Source organism: Maylandia zebra, linkage group LG11 (assembly GCF_041146795.1).
Source record: "Maylandia zebra isolate NMK-2024a linkage group LG11, Mzebra_GT3a, whole genome shotgun sequence".
Lineage (NCBI taxonomy): Eukaryota > Metazoa > Chordata > Actinopteri > Cichliformes > Cichlidae > Maylandia > Maylandia zebra.
Window position 1 is genome coordinate 20,180,892 of NC_135177.1, and position 21,824 is coordinate 20,202,715.

At 41.8% G+C, this 21,824-nt stretch overlaps 1 protein-coding gene across 1 annotated transcript in view; it reads right to left on the minus strand.

Moving 5' to 3' along the window:
- Positions 1–328: 328 nt before the first annotated feature.
- itga8 (integrin, alpha 8) overlaps positions 329–21,824 on the minus strand; it is a 41,107-nt gene continuing 19,611 nt past the window's right edge. Inside the window, exons 14-30 of the mRNA XM_004541421.3 lie at positions 20,804–20,849; positions 20,608–20,715; positions 15,398–15,453; positions 14,617–14,774; positions 14,365–14,496; positions 13,336–13,403; positions 12,666–12,813; positions 11,912–12,004; positions 8,155–8,234; positions 7,596–7,676; positions 5,297–5,402; positions 4,010–4,168; positions 2,362–2,478; positions 2,137–2,250; positions 1,919–2,020; positions 1,710–1,832; positions 329–1,622 (exon numbers count right to left, since the gene is read on the minus strand). Of these exons, the coding sequence (XP_004541478.3) occupies positions 1,533–1,622; positions 1,710–1,832; positions 1,919–2,020; positions 2,137–2,250; positions 2,362–2,478; positions 4,010–4,168; positions 5,297–5,402; positions 7,596–7,676; positions 8,155–8,234; positions 11,912–12,004; positions 12,666–12,813; positions 13,336–13,403; positions 14,365–14,496; positions 14,617–14,774; positions 15,398–15,453; positions 20,608–20,715; positions 20,804–20,849 (1,781 nt within the window). The 3' untranslated portion in view covers positions 329–1,532. The remainder of the gene's footprint in view (positions 1,623–1,709; positions 1,833–1,918; positions 2,021–2,136; positions 2,251–2,361; positions 2,479–4,009; positions 4,169–5,296; positions 5,403–7,595; positions 7,677–8,154; positions 8,235–11,911; positions 12,005–12,665; positions 12,814–13,335; positions 13,404–14,364; positions 14,497–14,616; positions 14,775–15,397; positions 15,454–20,607; positions 20,716–20,803; positions 20,850–21,824) is intronic.

The window sequence follows — 21,824 nt, forward strand, 5'->3', positions numbered from 1 at the left end:
TTTGCACAGACACTTCTACACTCCACCACCTGGGGGAGCAAGAGTCCTTCCTCTGATTTGGAGACAGTAGACTTAAACACAGACTGAAATACCCAATTTATTTATTATCCTTGGGTGCAAAACTTCTTTAAAACTTTGTAAAGAACTGCAGAGGCTGTCATATTGGAAAATGAACTCGTTAACCTTGCTCCTCTGACAAGGCACAAAGCTATTGTACACAGTCTATCATGTACAAAAAGTTCTTTACTGGTTTTCTGTGCACTTTGCAGAAAATACATTTACTATTTCTTTAACTTGTAAGCAGACACGGCAATGTGAAGTTCAGCAATCAATCAGTAATCAAGCAACACTTTATTCTAATAAAACTTCCCAGGCGATACAAAAATCGGAAGCAGCTCAAACGTACACGTTAACTTTTAGTTTTTAATTGAGGGAAATGCTGATGTTCTCACTGCTTTGTTCTCCATGTCTGTGCAGGATACAGATAATTAACAAACATTAAATGTACTGTTAAGTAATACACAGTGCACGCAGTAATGTACACCATCTCTGTCTCGGACTGCGTTGCGTTTCTGATACGGACTGTGGCTTTGCAGCAAGTTTTTGAAGTCTTGTCGACCGCTATTTTTTTTTTAAACATCCAACATGACAGACAAAACTTTAATTATCAGGACAGCGCTTCAGCCGTGAATATGCGGCCTGTTCCTCGAAGATAAATTCTATACTCACTATAAGAAAATAATAAGTTATTTTGTTCTTACTGGTATCGCTTTGTTCCTCTCTTTTTGATTGTTACGTGTTGGCTTAAATCAGTCTAAAGAAACGCTCCATTCAGCAACAATAATATCACAATTAATCAATTACAGTATGCACACAAACAATGGAAACGTTAAGCTCTAATAAAAATAATGCCAGTGTAAACAAGCTTAAGTATCACACAACTCTCAAATTATTGCACATACATTCATAAATATACAATTCAACTTTGTGCCTTTTCTGTTTATGCATGTGGCTGCATCTCATGTGTGTGTGGGTGTGAACTTGGATAAATTAAATCTGGTGGTGATAGACATCAATAACTGAATGACACAAGTGACACCTATTAGACACGTATGTACAGTACCTGCACACACACCGACTTACACATACACACACTCACAACAGCACTTGTGCATAGATCTAAAGTCTCTTTCTCTGTTACTCAAACAAAAATGTGCAGTAACACATTTAAAGCATTGTTTTGGTAACAAAGTCCAGTCTGTCTTCAGTTCTGGTGCTTCATCGCAATCTATAAACAAAAGACATGTGTGTGTGATGGAGCTTGTTAAGTGTGCTGGTCCAACTTTGCTTTGGTCCCAGTCTGTGTGGAGCTGCAGTTTTCGGTTTGTCCTTTCAGTTCGGTTGATTCACAGAGAGACCTCGAGCCAAGGAATGTCGGTCCCGACTAATACAGATCCCAGATCTGATTTAAGTCATTCAGAAGGTGCGCATCCCTCCTAAACCGCTGTCTTACAACCAGCAGCTGTCACGTCTTATGCATCACCTGTTTGATCAGACGTCAGTTTCTCCTGGTCAGAGATGTCATCATCGGCAGGTGGCCGCGCCCGGTCAAAGAAACCACACTGAGGGAATCACATTAGCCAGTTAGTAGAGTTTTTAATAATTAAACTACCACAAGGAGTTCTGAGGATAGTGGATGATGTATGTACCTTCCACATGGCTAATGTCAGGATGGCCAGGACCAGCAGCCCCAGCAATATGGCCAAGATGATGACCCAGAGTGGAACAGCGAATGATACATCAGGAGTCCCCCATAACACCAGAGTCCCCATCTGCAGGGAAAAAAAACTGTCTATAAATTTTTCCTTATTTCTCGAAGCTTGGCATAAAGACTCATTTTTATTGCTTTTTATCATACCGCGCTTCTGTGCTGAGGCAGCGTGGCGGGTTGGATGCGATAAGGCATCGATGTGACCGCAAAGGACACGGTAGAGTTGAGAATGTAGGGGTCATTACGCCGCTTTAAGATAAAAAAGTTATTATTTTAAAGGTGGCGTGTTACATATCAGACCTTCCTGCTGAGTGAGTTGAGCGATTAAAGTAAAACAAAAAGTTAACACAAAAAAATCAACTGACCTGCAGGAAAGTGTGCGCCCAGAGTCGCGATCGGATCTTTACCACAGCACTCTGCCCGCGATCCAACCGGCCGACCACACACATTATCTTCAGACAGGAGACATTAGTGCAGTTCTGCATAAGGAGAGGGTTGGTGGAGGGAGAAGAAATATATCAAACACCTGTGAATGGCTAATGAACATTTGGCTTAGTTTGTTTTCTTTAGAGACTTTACAGTTGGCTCACCAAGGTTTTATTGCTGTAATCCTGAGTGGTGCTGATAGATCGTTTGTGGCGGTGAGGAGGACTGCTGGTGTTCCTCAGGAAGCCCAGTAATTCTGGTGTGTCCTGGAGAGTGGAGATCTGAAACAAACAGGGAAATGTTATCAATGCTTATTGTTCAAGCAAGTAAAAATGATCATTTTACATTTGAAAGAAAAGAAAATTTGATATATGATTCTCCAACTGGTCCCGGCAGATGGCTGTCCCTTCCTGAGCCTGGTTCTGCTGGAGGTTTCTTCCTGTTAAAAGGGAGTTTTTTCTTCCCACACTCACCAAAGCACTTACTCACGGGGTGCCATATGATTGTTAGGATTTTCTCTGTTTTGTCTGTATTATTGTACGGTCTTTGCCTTACAATATAAAGCGCCTTGAGGCAACTTGGCGCTACATAACTAAAATTGTCTGCCTTTTTGTATGAAAGGTACCTTGTAAATTAACTTGCCCTGTCTGTTTCAGTGCTTACAGTTTATAGTGCCAATTTAATCGTACTCTAACATGTGTTAGTGTATTCTGTCAGTCCAGACACCTTATTAAAACTCGTTGTTTCACTGCGGCCTTTTTTAGGATTTTCTAAGATGTTTTAGAAGACATAATAATATTACGCAAAACCTCCAGCAGAGGAATAAAAAAAGCAAAATGTTAAGAAATCTCATCGCTGATCTTTTGAAGGGTTGAAAACGATTTAATTTCCTGGTCATACCATGAAGCTGAGAACAGCGAAAAGCAGACACGAGCGAACAACCTGAGACTCTTGAAGTCACAACTCTGAGATTACAGATAAAGAGCCAGAATGGTTTCTCCTCTAGGTGTTTGTCTTCACTGTATAATTACATTTAAACATTTTAAAAACTGGACCAGTTGTGCAGGACATGAAACTACTATGACTCTTACATCAGCTAAGAAAGCAAAGGATAGCAACAACAGGTATGCCTTTATCTTCCTGCAGCTCAGTGATTAGCATCTCTGCCCCAGAGATGGCACTCAGAAAACAAGCCACAGATGCACGGGTAACTGATTTACCGACTGTAAGTAACACGGATGTTGAGACGCCAATTACATAGAAGGAATTTGGAGAACATTATGTGAATCTCTTTGCTTGTGCGATCTTGGTATAACACTTCGCAGTCAGGTGAAAGAAGTAACTACTGTAATCAGTCTCCTCAGAGGATCTGACACATGCTGCTGTTTTCATAGATGATTACACATTCACATTTTCAAATAACTCCATGTTTTCTTTTCCAATTATCCTACGCGTGATATCATAGATACTGGAAATGATTCCAGCTCTCATTTCTGCTTGTAAACATAACAATCCATCTTACTTGTATGGAGCCTATTGGGGGAAAAAAACACACAAAGAACACAAGAATAACGGCAATAAGAGTGAATGGCATAAATGGTGCCATTAAGGGATAGAAAAAGATATAACTAATGGTATGAATAAAAAAATGTACCTAAGCCGGTTTGTATGAGTAGGTGCTGTAAATGATCAGTTAGAAATGCACAATGTGCAAACAGACTCATTCTTATTAAAAGCAAAACACCCACATGTCATTCTTGAGATTGTTTTTTGGCTGCATACTTGTATTGCGCACTGTATATTTCATGTTACCTCTAAACCATGCGGGTTAAGGCTGGTGTTTGTCCGGCAGCTCACTGGTCCGTCAGTTTTAATCTCCATGGCATACAGCAGGTTCTCATCGCGGAAGTGAGACGGCCAGCCAACGTGAAGCTCAGCCTCCCCGATGCTGCTGGGACCGGAGTTATGGAGCTGCGGGTGAGAGCGAGGCGGCAGAAAAAACAGCGAGACTTGTCAGTATTCTCCGGCCTCGGTCTCAAGCGGCCAAAGCTCTAATCAGGTTATCATAACTGTGGGATGATGAAACGGGCCACCTGTGTTTTCATAATAATGAAGATAATACTAATGCAGCCTCGAGTCTCTCGGGATTGAAATACAAGACAAGTAAAACCTACACCATCACCAGCTTCATCATTCCATATCTAATTTAGGATGACTGAATTATGAGCTTAAATGAACCATCAATTCAATAAACCCTCTTTTGTACTCGCCCCTTTCTTTGTCTATTGCTCTCTCACACACACACACACATATATATATATATATGTCCTCACATATGCACACGGTCATTAACACTGAAGCAAGTCATCCAAACAGGACATGATCCTGTTGCTGCAGGGCAGGAATTCTGCAAGAGGAAAAGAAAAAAACCCCTCTGTCCTCTCTAACTAGAAGCAGCTGCCCACTGGGAAAAGTACGGCAAATGAAAATCATTATCAGCTGCGGGACAGACCAGACACCGCAGCGCTCCGGTTCAATGAAGCTGCCATCTATTTAAAATAAAAAGAAATCACATGTATAGGAGACAGATGCACGTATGCACATGCCCCTATTGTTAAGTGTCGCCGGCCTGTCTGCCACCCCCCCCACTATCCTGTTTGACCTTGTTTTTCCTCTTAATAATTATTATTTATTACACTATGACCCCAGTTAAGAATGTTTGCATCCATGCTCCCTGCTCGCCTTGTTTTCTCGTTGCTCCTGGTTCCCGCTGTCTTGCTTTTTCCTGCCTTTGCAGCAGTAATTGCTCTTCAGCTGGAGACCTTCGATCAGCCAGAGTTTAATTCTTTATAGAGCTACTGGTTTTACTGTGTCCTTCATCTTGCAGAGCCCCTACCCTTTGATGTGGCCTAATACACAAGTTTCCACACCTATTTTCCGCTCTTTTCATCCAAGACGAGACTTTCTGAACAGCACGATAAACACAAAATAGCTCACCTTTCCATTTCTCAATCTCTTCATCTACAAATTCATCCTGTTCATTTCCTCACAGCTGATTAGACTGCCCAGCTGTGTTTCAGTGTAAGGGAGGGAATTTACCTCATAGATGTGTGTGACTTGTGGTCCAACATCATCCTCTTTAATGGGCTTCTCTTTCGGTTCCCAGTTTGGGAATGGCAGCACCACCTGAGAGGGATGAGACACCCTGGAAAGAAGAGGGAAGAGAAACAGTGTGGTGATAATAATGCATGTACACATGGATAGGTTTGGACTTTTTCTAAGTGCATTTGCACATATAAATCCTGATTTAATACTTTTCAGTTTTTATTAGAAATATTGTGTTTAAAGGCAACAGGAACTTTCTAAATTTGTATTTTTCTTATTTCTAAATATGACAAAAACAGACCATTTAAAATATCCCTGACAATGCTGCCTGATTATACAGTGCAGCACCAATACTAACTACCTTAGTTTTAACATATACTCACTGGCCACTTCATTAGGTTCACTTGTTCAACAGCTTGTTAGCACAAATATCTAAACAGGCAACCCCACATGTGCTGCAATTCAGCACATTTAGACATGCAGACATAGCCAAGTCGATTCGGTGAAGCTGAAACTAAGGATCAGGAGATTTATGCAACTTTGAATGTGGCATGTTTGTTGGTGCCAGATTTTCCCACACAACCATCTCTAAGGTTACAGAGAAAGGTCCAAAATGAGAAAACATCCAGTGAGCTTTGCTGATGTCAAAGGTCAGAAAACAGCCAGACTCCTTGAAGCTGATAGGAAGGCAACAGTAACTCAAATAACCACTTGTGGCAACCAATCTTTGAATGCACATGAACCTTGAACCACAAGACCACACCAGGTCCCACTCCTGTCTACAATTCGCGTAGACTCACCAAAATTGGATAAAAGAAGACTGGAAAAGTGTTGTCTGGTCTTATGAGTTTCGATTTCTGCTGCAACACTCAGATGGTGGAGTCAGAATTCGTTGTAAACAATTTAAAAATTTAGATCCATCCTGAATTGTTGTGGTTTGGGCTACTAGTGGTGCTGGTGTAATAGTGTGGAGGATATTTTCTTGGCACACTTTTGGCCCTGTAGTACTGAGTAAACACAGTACTACAGCCTGTATTTTATGATCACAATGTACCCATCTTCTGTTGGCTGCTTCCAGCAGGATAACACACCGTCATAAAGCTCAAATCATGTCAGATGGTTTCTTGAAGATGACAATGAGCTCATTGTACTCAAATGGCCGACACAGTCACCAAATCTCAATCCAACAGAGCACCTCTGGGATTTGGTGGAACGGGAGATTCCCATCACGGATGTGCAGCTAACAAATCTGCAGCAACTATGTGATCCTATCGAGTTAATATGGACGAAAACCTCTGAGGGATGTTTCCAGCACTTTGTTGAATCCATGCCATAAAGAATTAGAGCAGCTTTGGAGGCAAAGATGTACCTAATGAAGTGGCATTGTTAGTGCAGATATATATATATATATATATATATATATATATATATATATATATATATATATATATATATATATATATATATATATATATATATATATGAAATAGTAAAATGTTTGAAGATTTTTCTGGTGTGGAATTGTCAGTACTGTGGGCTATGATTGCCTCTTGATGATGACATTCTGATAATTTCATGGTAGTCTAAGCTAAGTGGGCAAAAATGTTTACATTCCCCACTGTGGGCATAATGTTTGCAGCTAAGTGGACATAACTGAGCCAGTTTAGCAAACAGCAGCTCTCCATGATGAGCTTAATTAAAATATCTTACTTAATTCCAGGATTAAAGTAGACATCGCATCAGACTGAAGCAAACACCACCCCCACTAATAACAGAGAATTAAAATGTGAATTGCTAAATTTTAAATGTTCATCTGAGCAGGGACATTTTTACAGTGCAAACATAGGAGCATGCCCTCGTCTTGCTTATACCAGGTCCCGCTGTGTTTGTGTGTACGGCTGACCACACCCAAACAACAACAAGTAAGGCTCCAAGCTTTGAAGTGTGTGTGTGTGTGTGTGTGTGTGTGTGGTGTGTGCGCTTGTGTGCATCAGCAGGCATACGGGAATCCATGAACATGCCAGCGGCTCCAAGGTTTTCCATGTGCACGTGATTAGCTTAGATTTATGACTAGAGATGTGTTTTTATGCTCTTTGTTTCTATCTGCAGATGAACAGGGAGCACAAATTCAAGCATTTTAATAATATCCTACAATAAAAATAAAGAAGTTTAGCCTGAAACAAGATTGTCATATTAACAAATTATCTTTAGGATAATTAGAATAATGCTTTGTTTCAAGGCAACAAAGCATTCGGCGACCGTGTCTCAGAGACTTAAGCAATGGTTGACTCACCCACGTAAATCAAGCTGAGCTTGGGCGGTGACAGACAGATTCAAACTGACCAGGTTGCTGTCGGAGTTATCTTTGTTGGAGCTGTGGAGACATTCATACGGTTAAAATAAAAGAACTATAAAAAGAACAAACTGATTTTATTATTTCCAGTGAGGCTTTGATACAGTGCAAACAGAACCAAAACTCAAGATGAACTCATAATAAAGCCGGATTTTCAGGTTCAGATGACTCTGACAAGAATTCCCCTAGCAGGGGGATTGCAAAAGTCAAACATCTGCATCTAGCGATGTGAGATATTGAAAATAACGCTATTAAGCACACAGTGGGCATCTTGTGTAGAGCTTGTCTCCTGTCTGGAGCTCCTCGGGGCCATCTGTATTTTTCTGCGTCTGCGGTTAGTTTCATCAAACCACAGACAGCAACATGATCGGGACAGACACGAAACGTATTTACATGGATCAGATGAAACACAAACAGCTCTTTGTGCGTGTATGAAAGAGACAGAAACAGTGACGATGGTTGGGGGGGGGTTGAGCATGACTGCTGGTGGGTGTGTCACCTGTGGATCTGTAGTTCAAAGCTGATTTTTGGTCCAGCATCTTCTAGCCTTTGGACTGAAAACCTCAAGCCAACAGACAGCTGGTGAGGGCAGGAGCATGTAAAAAAACACACAAAAAACAGGGAGAACTGATCAAAAACACGACAGAAAGAATGGGTGTTGGGGCAGGGGCTGTTAAAGAAAGATGACAGAGAAATAAAATCCATCTGTACATAAAAAGTCACATTAACTAGATCAGTTTCTGGGTTCTCAAAGGCAGATTATCAAAGTTGTGTGTGTTGATAGCGCGCGAGATTCTTAAATCAGAAAAAAGCCAGACTACAGACACACAGACACATAAAAGCCACAGTTAGGTTTCTTGTGTCTCCTCAGTTTAAATTCTCTGGACTAACTCGAAACACATGCAGGAATTAGTTCATCATCGACGGCATGGCAGCGTGCGCATGTGTGTGCACGGATATGTGAGTTCTGCTGAACAACAGGTCAAGCACATGGATCAGAGAGGAAAATGACAGCATGCAGACGTGCACTTCAAGAGGGAGACCTGGGGGAGGAGAGGGGGAGTGATGGTGGAGTGTGGGACTACAAAGTCAAGTTATCTTTATGGATACACATGTGAGAGATGAGCAAGGCAGAGAAGCTCTACAGAGACAGGCACCAAGTGAGAACAAACCATTTGGAGAGAAGTCATCACTTTTACCTCCCGTTTCAGAGAGGGTGAAGCTTAAAATTTGTCTTTAGGGCACCTGGAACTCTGTGGTTGAAAGCTGGGAGTTAATGTTTGCAGTACTGTCCTTCAGTCGCTGTGGTCAGCTTGAATTTAGGTCGGTTAGAAAATGGGTTGTGCTTTCATGGTGCAGAAAATCTTCAAAACATCCGCCTAAACCTTCTCAAAGCAATGCATCTTTGTTATATTCTCTGCCTTACGTCAGCGCACTGTGTATTCCAAAAACTGCAGCTTGGCTAAAACACTCGGCTCCTGTGTTTGGCAGCCACAACGCTTCGCGCAGTGTGTTTAGCTCATAATTTAACAGAACAATGATTCTTTGGAACGACAGAGTGAGAAGTGGTTTATGCCAATGAAGTGGTTTAAAGGGTTTTCCGCTGACAATGTAATACTTCTTGTCAGCATCACAAGGTGGTTACTATTATTAAAATTTCAACTGACCACAGCGACTGTGTTTAAAGACGGATGAAAGTGCAAACTTTGAGCAACCAGCTGGAGGATTAAAAGTGATTTCAAATCAAGATCATGGATCACGTTGAACTCACACTCCTCTCTTTTTCCCTGCACACCTGACTCTAAACTACACTACCTGAACAAAAGTACACATTACTACTCATCATTGCTACAAGAGCTGCTTGGTTAAATACCATGAAGCTCCCGGCTCACATTTTGTGTGCTGATGTTAACGTCAGAGGTTTGGAGCTGTTACTGAGTCAGCAGAAAGTTGGTGATTTTTACACACTGTGCGCCGCAGCACTAGGAAACCTCAGTTTCTAACTTTACGTGGTCTGCCACTTTGGGGTTGAGTTGCTGTGGTTCCTAAATGGTTCCACTTTGCAATAACAATTCAATTCAATTTCATTTTATTTATATAGCGCCAAATCACAACAACAGTTGCCTCAAGGCGCTTTATATTGCACAGTAGATCGTACAATAATAGATACAGAGAAAAATCCAACAATCATATGACCCCCTATGACCAAGCACTTTGGCAACAGTGGGAAGGAAAAACTCCCTTTTAACAGGAAGCAACCTCCGGCAGAACCAGGCTCAGGGAGGGGCGGGGCCATCTGCTGCGACCGGTTGGGGTGAGAGAAAGAAGACAGGATAAAGACATGCAGTGGAAGAAAGACAGAGATTAATAACAGATATGATTCAATGCAGAGAGGTCTCTTAACACATAGTGAGTGAGGAAGGTGACTGGAAAGGGAAAAACTCAATGCATCATGGGAATCCCCCGACAGCCTACGTCTATTGCAGCACAACTAAGGGAGGATTCATTCACCACATAAAACCACTTACAGATGATCATGGAATATCTAGGAGGGACGAAATCTCATGTACTGACGCGTTTGAACAGTCACATCCCATTACAGCATCATGCTTGATTTCAGTGTGCTCTTTAGAACGAGCCACTCTTTCAAAATGTTTGCAAACCGACTGCATGGCTAGATGTTTTTGTACAACTGTGGCAATGAGACTGAAAACACCTGAATTAAGAGATTAAGACTTCTGTGTGTTTGTTTGAAAAACAAATGTATTTATTCAAATGTGGAACTGGCGACTTCTTTTCCAAATGGTGGAACAAACCGAGAAGCTGCAGAAACTCTACTTTGGAAAAGAAAAAGAGCCACAGTGTCAGAGTAGTCACAAAAAAAGATGAAGCAAGAGAGCAACAGAAACTAAAAGTAGTGCAAAAGAAGAGGGAACCACTAAAGTGAAATGTAAGATTCAGATTTCTTCCTTTGCCTTATATATGTGAGCAACAAAAGCGGTTAGCTGAATACATCTGGGTGTTTTAAACCTGAAATCAGTCTGGATTCAACGGTGCTAGGGTGGGGAGAGGTTTTTTATTGCCATTATAAATAAAATCTGTATTTCTGATGTGATGTGGCTAGAACTGATACTTATGTTAGATCACTTTGTGGTTTGGAAACTGTGTGCAGCCATTACTCATTCCATTAATGCTCTCCAGTAGCCTCCAGCTACTATAAATATGATATGTGTATAACTGCATTTCTCCTATAGCAAAAATTTGCAATCAATTAATTTAGTATTTTTCATTTATATTTTGCTGGAATCAGTAATTTAAGCACTGCAATTTTGTGAAACACTAACAAAAAACACATCTTCAAAGTAGGACTCCACTGATTGATAAATGACTGAAACTAAGATTCTGACCAGTAGAGGAAGAATGATGACAGAGATGCAGGCAGGCAGATGAATGCAAATACCAAAGCCAAAAAAACTGCTTCCCTTCAGGCGTGTACCCTTAACTCATCGCTCTGTTCATGCAGCAGAGGGTTGACCACCAGTGATGAGAACTATTTAGCTGCACAATACAACCAGAATCTGTACGGGGGACATGGAGGTATGTTCTGCATCAGCTCATGGATTCCTGAACGTTCAATGGGGCAAGCGCAGAGTTCAATATGGGAAACATCTGGATAGCTGGAGAGCTGCGCATGCACACACACACACACACACACACACACACACACACACACACACACACACACACACGTGTATGCATGCCTTGTCCTTTTACACGCTCTTGTTATGCTCTCCTCCCCCAACAGTGAAACATGACCGCATAATTGATTTATCAGAATGCTATGTGTCACCTCCAAAGAGCAAATGCACCTCTCTGCCAGCCTTGACGCCTTTAAAAAAACAACAAAAGCCCACATTCACACACATGTCATGCTTTGTAGCACATCTCTGTGTATCTGAGTGGTAGAATTTCATGTAACATGGGACCGCTCTTTACTTTACAAAGCCTTGGCTTCCTGCATGTGTCAGCCACGCACGACCTAAATGGATTATTACTACACATGCACGCTTGGACTGAATGCAAAGCCTAGCCCTGTGAATCAGACTGTGTGGAATGGAGGTCAAGGTGAACATCAGCAATCACTGGAAAGCATCAATCAGGGCGAATTAAACCTGAGGCCTAACAGTTGCGCCTTCTTAGCGTGGGTGTTGTTGAAACGTTTGTGTGTGCGTTTGCGCTTACGTGCGAGAACTCACCTCCGTCTCGGCCACCATCGGGTTCCCGAGGTCACACACCACCATCCTGGACTCATTGATCAACTTGTACTCACAGTTTAACTGAGAGAGAGACTAGAGGAGATCCAAGGTACGGAAAGACAGTAAGAGTGGGACAAGAACAGTGAATGAAAGTGACAAATAGAGAGCAGTGAGAGTCAAGTGGTGAGCGAAAAGACAAAGGGAGGCAAGTATAACACCATCAAAGGGGGATGGGAGTGAGAAGGGTGAAAAAGAGAAGGAGAGAGGCAGGGGGGAGGACAGGAGAGGAAGAGTGATGAATGCTCTGACAGTAACAATGTCATCAATCAAACAGCCCCATTACACACTCATTAGCGCACACACGTGCAAACACACACACACGCAGACGTAAACACACATATGCACACAGAAGTTGACCCTATCCATTTCCGTGGTCACTAATGCAGCTTGTAAATCATAATAGGGGCTTTTGAGCTGTTGCCAGTAGAGCATACCCGGCTGATAGCCTTGCCTTAATCATGTCTAACAAACACAAACCACAAAGACACAACAGGATGCGATGCCGGACTGTAACTGAAGCCTCAAATAGCCCACTTCCCAGTTTTTGAACTTGGCTTCAATGATGATGAGACAACAGTTTTGGTCTTATCTATTTTCAGCATCCACCCTTCTGGCCCTTAACATTAAACTGGGATAATTGATGTCAGACAAATCTGTGTGCAATGTGTGTAAAAGAGTGTGCGTGAGTATTTACCTCCACCCTGCGCTCTACTCCGATGTAGTCAGCTTCAGGCGGTAGCAATGCGTAGAGCTCTGTCTCGTAGGCTCCCTCTCCTCGGTTCACCGCAGTGATGGTCAACATGACCAGGTTGTCATCTGCAATCACCACCTCTGTGCGGTCCCTGTGTTTGTGCGTTTTATTGCAGGAAGAGAAAAAAGCAGAGGCAGGAAATAAAGCACTTTGCTGTAATTAAATATAAAAAAACAAATGTGTTTTTTTCCCCTGTAAATTCTAGTTAATAATTTTCGGGACTGGACATGTGCAATCTCATCAGCTGCAAAGAATGCAGTACCTCCGACCCCAACAATAACCCCACCAGCACACGCGTGTGTGTGTTAATCAGTCAGTAAATGCTGACAGGATGTTTGCATAATGCTGCCATGGAGATATCGAACAGCTGGAAGCACTGTGGAGAATAGGTTAATTCACATATGCAACATGCACACGAGCACACTCACAAACACACGCTCCGTGGTAAACGGGGCCATAATGTGAGCAACTTTAGTGTAAACTTGGCGCATTGTGTGAGGAATAACAGACACAGTTGCTTTGGTTTTGCTGTGTGTGCGTGGGTGCCTGCGTTTGGCTGTCTGAAGTGTTGGGTGTTTAGAAGTTCAGGTCAAAGGGTGCCGCCGCGTCTTACATGCTGGCAGAGAGCTGGAGGTCCGGGATACAAATATTGTCGTCGCCGCAGTCGAGGAGGATGTAAGCCTGAGAGGAAGAGGGGCACAAAGAGAGGACTGAGATGAGGACACGGAAGGATGCAGGTGCTCTATATATATAACATATACACATTCACACAGGCCTTTGGTTTGTTGTGTTGCTGCCTGATTTGGGCAGAGATCTGACTTCTGTCTCTCTGCGGCTACTATGATAGTCCTCGGTTTGTTGCTGTTTTGTTTTATTACGACACTTAACGTCCAAAAATTTAAGGAAGTGTAACTAGCGAGCTAATTTTAATGGAAGCAATAAAATAAATCCTTCTTATTAAAAACGATAAACAATATGGGCAGTGCTCCTCTTTTCACCATGACCTCATATGATCCATGTTTCCAGTGAACATAGTTCAGTGCTGAAAAGCTTCTTAATGTTTATATTAACTCAATTCACACATGGGAGCGCAACCAAACGAGTGCATATTCTTCCATCATAACAAGTCTGAAAATGGCCTAGAGCTGGATCTTAGCGTACATCAGGGCCTTTCTTAGTTTTTTGCTATTTTTATTAAGTAAATATACTGCTCCAAACTCTAGATTATAACAGTTTCATCTGCAAAGGTAAACTGCGCTGTCCCATCCCGGGAAATGATAGACTCCAAGTTGATTTTAGGTGAATCAGATGGTTTATATTTGGGAGTCAGTCTTTTTGTGTCCAAGACAAGCATTTTAAATCAAGCAATGACTGAATAAAATATGATCTCAGGTCGATTCTGGATCTCTTTTGGGCTTAGCGAAGTTGAGTTAGTTCAATTTTTACAGCCCAGTGTCACAAATCACAAATTTGTTCCATAGGTCTTCAACAACCTAAAGCCTCCTTTCTTCTGATAAAGAAAAGCTCCCCCAAAGAATCCATTAAACAGGGCCAACTAAGGAGAAATCCTTCTTTGATGTGCCGTGTACACTGTACTGTACAGCATTATGTGTTTATATGTACATACAACATGTATGCTTACATGCTCTTGGAGGAAGGTGCTGCTGTAGTGGTTAAGGACAGGTGGAAGACTTTGGTCAAGAGTAGCTGGAGCCAGGCTGTAGTTGAGAGCGAGTGAGATGGGGCTCAGCTTGTCCCTGAACTCATCCTCCTCCTGGAATAAAGTGTGAATGAGAATGAGAGAAACGTGCTGTCAGTCATTCACAACCTCACTTACAAAGCTCATTAACTATTTCTTGTATGTGTGTTCGTGTGCACGGTTTGATTTGCTCACTCTGAGGTAAATTGTGTAGCTCAGGCATGCACGTGGGCGACTGTGACCCAGCCTCAGGAGTCCCATGCGCTGAGGCTGCTCGGTGTCCAAGAAAAGCACTCTCTTCACTCCACCCCTGGAGCCTTTGAGCCAATCGAGCTGCAGCTCCGCTCTCAGGTCTGCACAGAAGATAATAATAAATAAGTAGAGATTAAATTTGAGTTAACAGGTAGACGATTCAGCCAATCCGACACTACTTAACTGTTGAACCTAAAGCGGAGATGTCAAACTCATTTGACATCACGGGCCACATTCAGCCCACTTTGATCTTAAGTAGGGCAAAGCAGTGAAAGACATTTAACTAAATATTTAATTCCTGAAAATTTCTTATTGTAAGTAAAAGAACTGCAACTTCAACAGTGGGTGTTTTCTTTATAATAAATAAATAAAATTACAGGAAAAAATCTGTTAGCAGATTGCCCAGGGTGCCCTGTACAAAGAGAACATACAGTTTTTATTAATTCATATTTTTCCACTGTGGACTGAAGTCTTTGTTGGGCCTTATGTTTCACAGCCATGCTCTAAAGGGTCTGGGTTCGATGTGACTTTCCATTAGATATGGGATAAAGTCCTATTTGCATTTGTGTGTTTGTGTGTCTTCTATCTCATCTATTGCTCCTCACACCCACCTTTGTTCTCCACTCTGATTGGTGTATAAGAGCAGAAGATTCCCAGCAGGAAACTCTAATAATGATACAGTATGTACAGCAGAGCCGATTTCAGCTACTGCACAGCTGCTTACCTACAGAGCTGGGGATGCCCACACCACTCACGGCTGCACAAACATCCACTTTGAGGCTACGAGAAAGGAAAATTGGAAAAAGAGACAAGAGGTAACAAATTTGAGTCTCACATGTGTTCCGATGGTAGTTCTAGTTAATTTGTGTGTAAGAGAACGCAAACTGGTGCACACTACTGGAAATGTCAGGGTTTTTTTTTTTTAAGGGATTTCCCAAGTGCTGTTAAAGAGAAAGGATTTTTTTAACATGGCTTTTCCAAAGATCCTAGCTAGAAGTTTCATTTTAATTTAATTTTTATTATTTATTCATTTATTTGCTGCATGTGTTCTCCACACATTCTCATGACATTTGTATAAATGTTAAAAAAAAATCAGAATGACTAAAAAAAAACAACAACCCACAAACAAGGCACTTCTTCCTTCCTGCACTCCACGGGGCACGGGGAATTACCACAGTGCCCCCTGCCCATTAGACACACAGATATGGGAGACTGGGAAACACTTCTGCATTTCCTCAATTTATGTGGGTATTACCCTATGTGCAAGTGTTTTTTCTGAGCGTGCATGTGCGTTATCGCCACTTTAATCAAGGACAGGAACTCTCACACAGGAAGGCCTGTGCTGTTAATAACCACTAATCTGGGGAAGCTTGTGGATGCAATGCTCCTCTTACACTGACGACTCAGCAAGTGTGAGCCAGTGTGAGGGAATTACAGTGCTTCATGTGATCATTATTTCTTTGGTTTCAGTTCACCAACACTAACAAGCAGAATGCAGCTGTTGCAGATTCCTGTGTTTGCTAATAATTAGGTTCCCAATTAGATGACACAATGATGATGAGCTGGTTTTTCTTCAAGTGTGATGCAGATGTTAGTTTGCGTGTGTGTGTGTATGACAAAGTGCAGGTTCTCTTTTGTTAAAAAATGCTCCCCTGAGTCATTATAACCTCTTCAGGTAGTTTCACACGTAGTAAATATGTGTTGCATGTGTGCGGTGTTCGAGGGTATGCTCGAGTGTGATGTTAATAAGCACTGTGTGCCAAACTTAAGTGCACGCAACACAGAAATGACCCCTAGTTTACTGCCGACAGCCCCGGCTCTTTATTTAGCTGTTACTGTATAGAACTTTCCTCCTCTAGCCTTAAATAAGTCACAAAATAGTTGAAATTAACTGATATTCTGCATCAGAGCTGCGGGGGGGGGGGGTTAATGGTTTCTGTTGTCGCCGCCCCTCTTTTTTATGAGTGTTTCTCTTGACCCTGGCCTTGAGTGTAGCCATTTGGTTCATATATAAACACTTACATTTCCAAGACGACTGGATAACATGTTGCGCAGTTCTTTTCTAAAATAACAGGCCCTAAAACTTGCTACAGACCAGTCGCCTTTTTCTCTTTCCTCTACTTCTTCATCCTCTTTTCCCAGCGCCAGTTTGTGCCGCATCTTAACCACTACATTGAAATCAGAGAGCTGAGCATGAGATTTTCTGAAAAAATAATTACCAGCTAATCTTTAAAAGGGCTGTTTAAGCTTGGGACAAATTGTTTTTGGCCTCACAAACAAGCTATGAACAGAACATGCCGTTGCCTCTTGGGTTCATAGGGAAAACATGTCAAGGCTCAGTCACACCAGAGTAAAAATAGGATCACATCCTCTTTGTGTCTAGGAAAATCGGTGGCTGTCCGGTGATCGCACTGAATGTTTTTGCTATCACAGGCCGATTGCAAGTAGCTGCAGCCAACACTTTTGATTGCAAGGCAATTACAGACGTCACAAAGTGAGATGTCACTATTTGTGGGAGGATTTCAGAATTTCTGTTTCAAATTTGTGAGGTTCTGTCCATATATGAATTTCTGTTTAATGTGAATTTCTGTGTCTGTAGATGGCAAAGATCTGCGATAAACAGCAACAGATTCATCACATTGACTATTATCAAAAACAGACTACGTGTGATTTCCAACTGGACCCCATTCAGTTGCAGACTGAGAGCAGACTTCACCTTATGGCTGACTGTGAGTGGTCACAGATCTGGTAACCACCATCGAAGCAACCATTGGAAAGGCGATGAATGAGTTTGCACAAAGTCACAATCATTTTGTCATTGTTTTCCCTCGTGTGAGCGTAACATCAACAAAGATTTCCCCACTTACCACCAAAGAAGTGAGTGGGTTTCCTTTTAAACTTTGCCTTTTCGTCTCCTCTAACTGATCTGTCAAGCTAAGAGAACCCACAGTTAAAAATCTCATTTCCCTCACATTTAAAAACTGGATAAGAAAATACTGGTTGAACGTCTCTAACCTCTTCCAAGTAACAACAACCTAATCAAGGAAGCTGGAAATGACAAATAAAGAACAAGCATCTTATTTAAAAAACATGTAAACATAATCGACGTATGCTTTAATTTCAGTTCCTGTTGTGCAAGAACCTGTTTCATCTAAAGCTACCATGTCTGTTTGTATTTGAGGGGGGGAAAGTACAAATGTTTTATTCTTTTGATCCTGGAGCAGACAGAATATTTTAGAAGACAGTGGAAGCACTTCAGACAAACACTCAGTGTTGTTGTACCACCTTCAGAGTCAAAGACCGCTGGGTAATTATTTTTTAGGAAATCAGATACTTAACTATGTGACTGAAATGTAATGGAGATGTATGAAGCACAGGCTGGAGATTTCACCCTTTATGCTCCTTTCTAGTTCAAATTGCAGGGAAATGTCTCTGAAACACAAGAGACTCAAACAGCCTTTAATTCTATTGCTGCTGTTTGAATCACTGCGTGTTTGCATATGTCCAAAGTCCTATTTGATTCCATACCTTGGACCATAATTTTATAGCGGTTTATTTAAATAGGCTGAGTTTTGTTTTGACAATACTCCACAGTATAAGGCTCTATGTCAATCCAGCCCAAACCCCTTTCTTTTTTCTCTCACTGCCAATATTCACACACCACTACGCAGACACCGCGATGGCATAAAGCCGAGCCCACTTCTCCGTCCAAACAGTCCTACAGCAGTTCCTGTCCCAAAAAGTCAGGACCAACAATAGACTGAAGCGAAGCCGCAGGAGCCTTTAGACTGGCTCCCCTCAACTAAACTCACCCCCAGACCGTTCAAAGCCAGCGTGCTCACCCCCACCAACAATAATATAATCAAAACAGAATTATGCCGTTTCAGATTAATTGCAGAGCCCCGTAAATCTGAGGTTCCGGGTCATATGAGTGGGCTTTTTCAGTGGGCTGCTGTGTTATTGCAGCAGAGACACTGACAAACGGACTTTGGCCGATGGCAGACATCTAGAGCGCAGAGGTGAAATATTTGTCACATCCGTCAGTGAGGGTGTAATTTGTAAAATGGGAAACTTTATACTGCACAGCATATTAGGATACAGTACGAGCAGGATTGTTTCTTTTACAGATCTGAGGTTCAGAGCAGCAGTGGGCCTCATTAGTCTTATGTTTGCTTAAGACTTTGATCCCTTTAACTTTCATTCACCTGCACATGCACTCACACATCTGCGCACACACAAACACACGCAAGGTCCGTTTTTCCAAACTGCGAAATAATTTACAACTGACCAAAGGCGTTAACGCTGGAAAAGTGTCTAATTTAGGTACTAAGAGCTGTCACTCTTCATTTTTAACTCGACCGTAGGTGCGGATTCGACCGCCTTTTTCTCACCATGCCATGCCAAACGGAAGCGGCAGAGTGACCCAGCTGGAAAAAATTACAACAAACTGTAGACTGTGGTGACGAGCTAGAGAAACATCTCACAAAACAAAAGGAAATCAACGTTTTATTCTGTGGGAAAGGATTCGCCTGTTTAATTGCAAAATGTGCAGCAGAGTCAGAATATAGATTTCTGTAATGATGCACATTCTTTTATTGTACTCTTGTAGATTTCTGTTTTTCTTTGATTTTGTTTATTTAACCTTGAAAAAAAATCTGACTGAGATCAAAATCTCTTTTTCAAGAGGGACCCTGCCAAGAGTGCTGCATGAAAACATTGGTACAACAATAAATATCCAGTTAAGATGTATAAATAGGTCCGTTTCCAAAAGTCAGATTGAAAGTAAACAATGGCAGTGAAATTAGAAGTGGATGAAGGAGGTTTTTGACTAACCTCCTTCAAGCTCAAGGAGTCAGCATCTGGTCAGAGTAGTACTGGTTTCAAAAAATGTGTAACGTTTATGTCTATCGGTAAGGAGAGGGCAGCTGAAGAAGTTAATATACTGGTGCTTTCAATCACAGTTAATACACTGCCTGGCCAAAAAACAAAGGTCACCACCTGGATTTAACTAAACCAACAGGTAAGAGCCTTCTATTGGATAATTACTGCAGTGATTAAAACATTTCGGCTGGCAACTAAACGGCCAACCACCTTCAAATTAGAAATGTAGATGGAAAAAATCTTGACTGTGATCAGGGATCATTTATGCTGGGAAAATCAGACTGTAAAGAAATCAACAGTAGAACGTTCATGTTTAACAGTGAAGGTAAAAACATTTCCACATGCACAATGTAAAGACGGCTCATGGAGTTTGGGACTAAACAGCTGTGTAGCCTTAAGAAAAACACTTATCAGTAATGTTAATTTAAAAAAAGTTTCAATGTGCCAGGAAGCATAAAGATTGGACTCTGGAGCAATGGAAAAAGGAGTCCAGATTTACCCTGTTCCAGAGTGATGGGTGCACCGGGGTAGGAAGAGAGATGGAGTGATACACCCATCACGCCTGAGGCCAGATTTACTAACACTGGATTTTGGCAAAAAATCCAGTGTTAGTAAAAAAAAGAAAGAAAAAAAAAACAAACAAATAAAAAAGAAACTGCATAACTTTTGTAACCACACCTATGAGCACTATTCAGGGATTGTGTTCACACACAACTTTGCCCCGTCTAGTGCCTGTCATACAAGCCTGTGGGGCAGTGGAGTCAGTTTAACTATCTGAATATACAGACTCATCGGGTTTTTCCATCAACAGATTCTTCTTCCCTGATGGCAGGGCCACATCTGTATATGATAATGCCGAGATTCATCAGGCTCAGGTTGTGAAAGAGTGGAGAATATTATTGTAACAGTGCAGAAGCTTATCGAGACGATGCCATCGTGAATGCGTGCCGTCATCACCTGAAGGTGGTCCATCAAAATATGAATGTGTGACTTTACTTTGACCAGGCTATGTTATATTAATACATGGTTATGAATCGGAGAGACTGTAATTACCAGGTAACCATGATATTCATCTGAGGCAGGTGACACTGTCGGTCGTCGGGATTAAGGATTTTGGGGGTCAGGATCATTTCAGCTTCCACAGATACCACAGCTTGTGACCTGCACATACACAAACAAACAGATGCATACCTGTAACACGATCCAAAATCCCAAAACTTGGGAGTCTTGCACATTTTTTTGTGTTTACCTGTACACTGACACCTTGCCCACGCCAAAAGCCCCCACGATCAGATCTGCGTAGTGAGAGAGCAGCAGAGAGCTTCAAAGAATGCCACAGATGGGACTGATTTCAAGGTCTCCAGCAATCTTCATCAGACACAGACTTCTCAAATCAACTACACACAAATCAGCTACACACACACGCAGACTGTCATATAGAATTGATATTCTGATATCGTGTTGCTTTGCCTTTCACACATGACCCTCTTCAGACTAAATTCACAAACAGCGTTTGCACGACTGTGTCATGCGTGTGCGTTCCCTGTGTGTTTGTGCTGTCAGACAGGGACCCCACGCTGCATTCCAGGGCCATTAGAAAGCTCACAATCACATTTCGCTAAACAGCAACATTTCCCAACAGCCCGCGTAGCAACGACTCCTAATTGCAAGCAGCACCAGATTTCATCTATATGTGATTTTTATTTGTTTTCATGGGATTTGTGATGAACACACACTTTTAATTGGCTCTCAAAGTTTAAAATGGAGCCGGTATTTAATGGCTGCGGTCGGGGGACACATACCAATGAAAGCCGCACGCCGACACGGACTCACATATACACACACACACACACACGAGAGCTGATTAAAACAATGTGAAACTGAAGAGAGGCACTTAATGGATGCAAGCCACCGCTGCCAGATGCAGCAGAAACCTAAGCCGTGTGATGTTGAGAGAGACTGCACAGCGAGAGGCCACGGGGGCTACAGCAAATGACTATTTTCATTATTAATTAATCTCTTATTATTCTTATGATTAGTTTATTAATGTTGGGCCTTTAAATAATTTAGTCTCCATGGTTGGGTATAAGGGCAAAAGTTCAAATCTCCACGGTGGAAAAATTGCAGCATCTCAGATTCCATCTAGAATTTCTTTGATATATCATAACAAAACTGTAAAGACAAACAGCGAGAGACACTTAATCAGTTTTGTGCTGATAGCATCATTAATCAGCTGACTATTTCAGCACTAATATCAACTACCAGCCCCT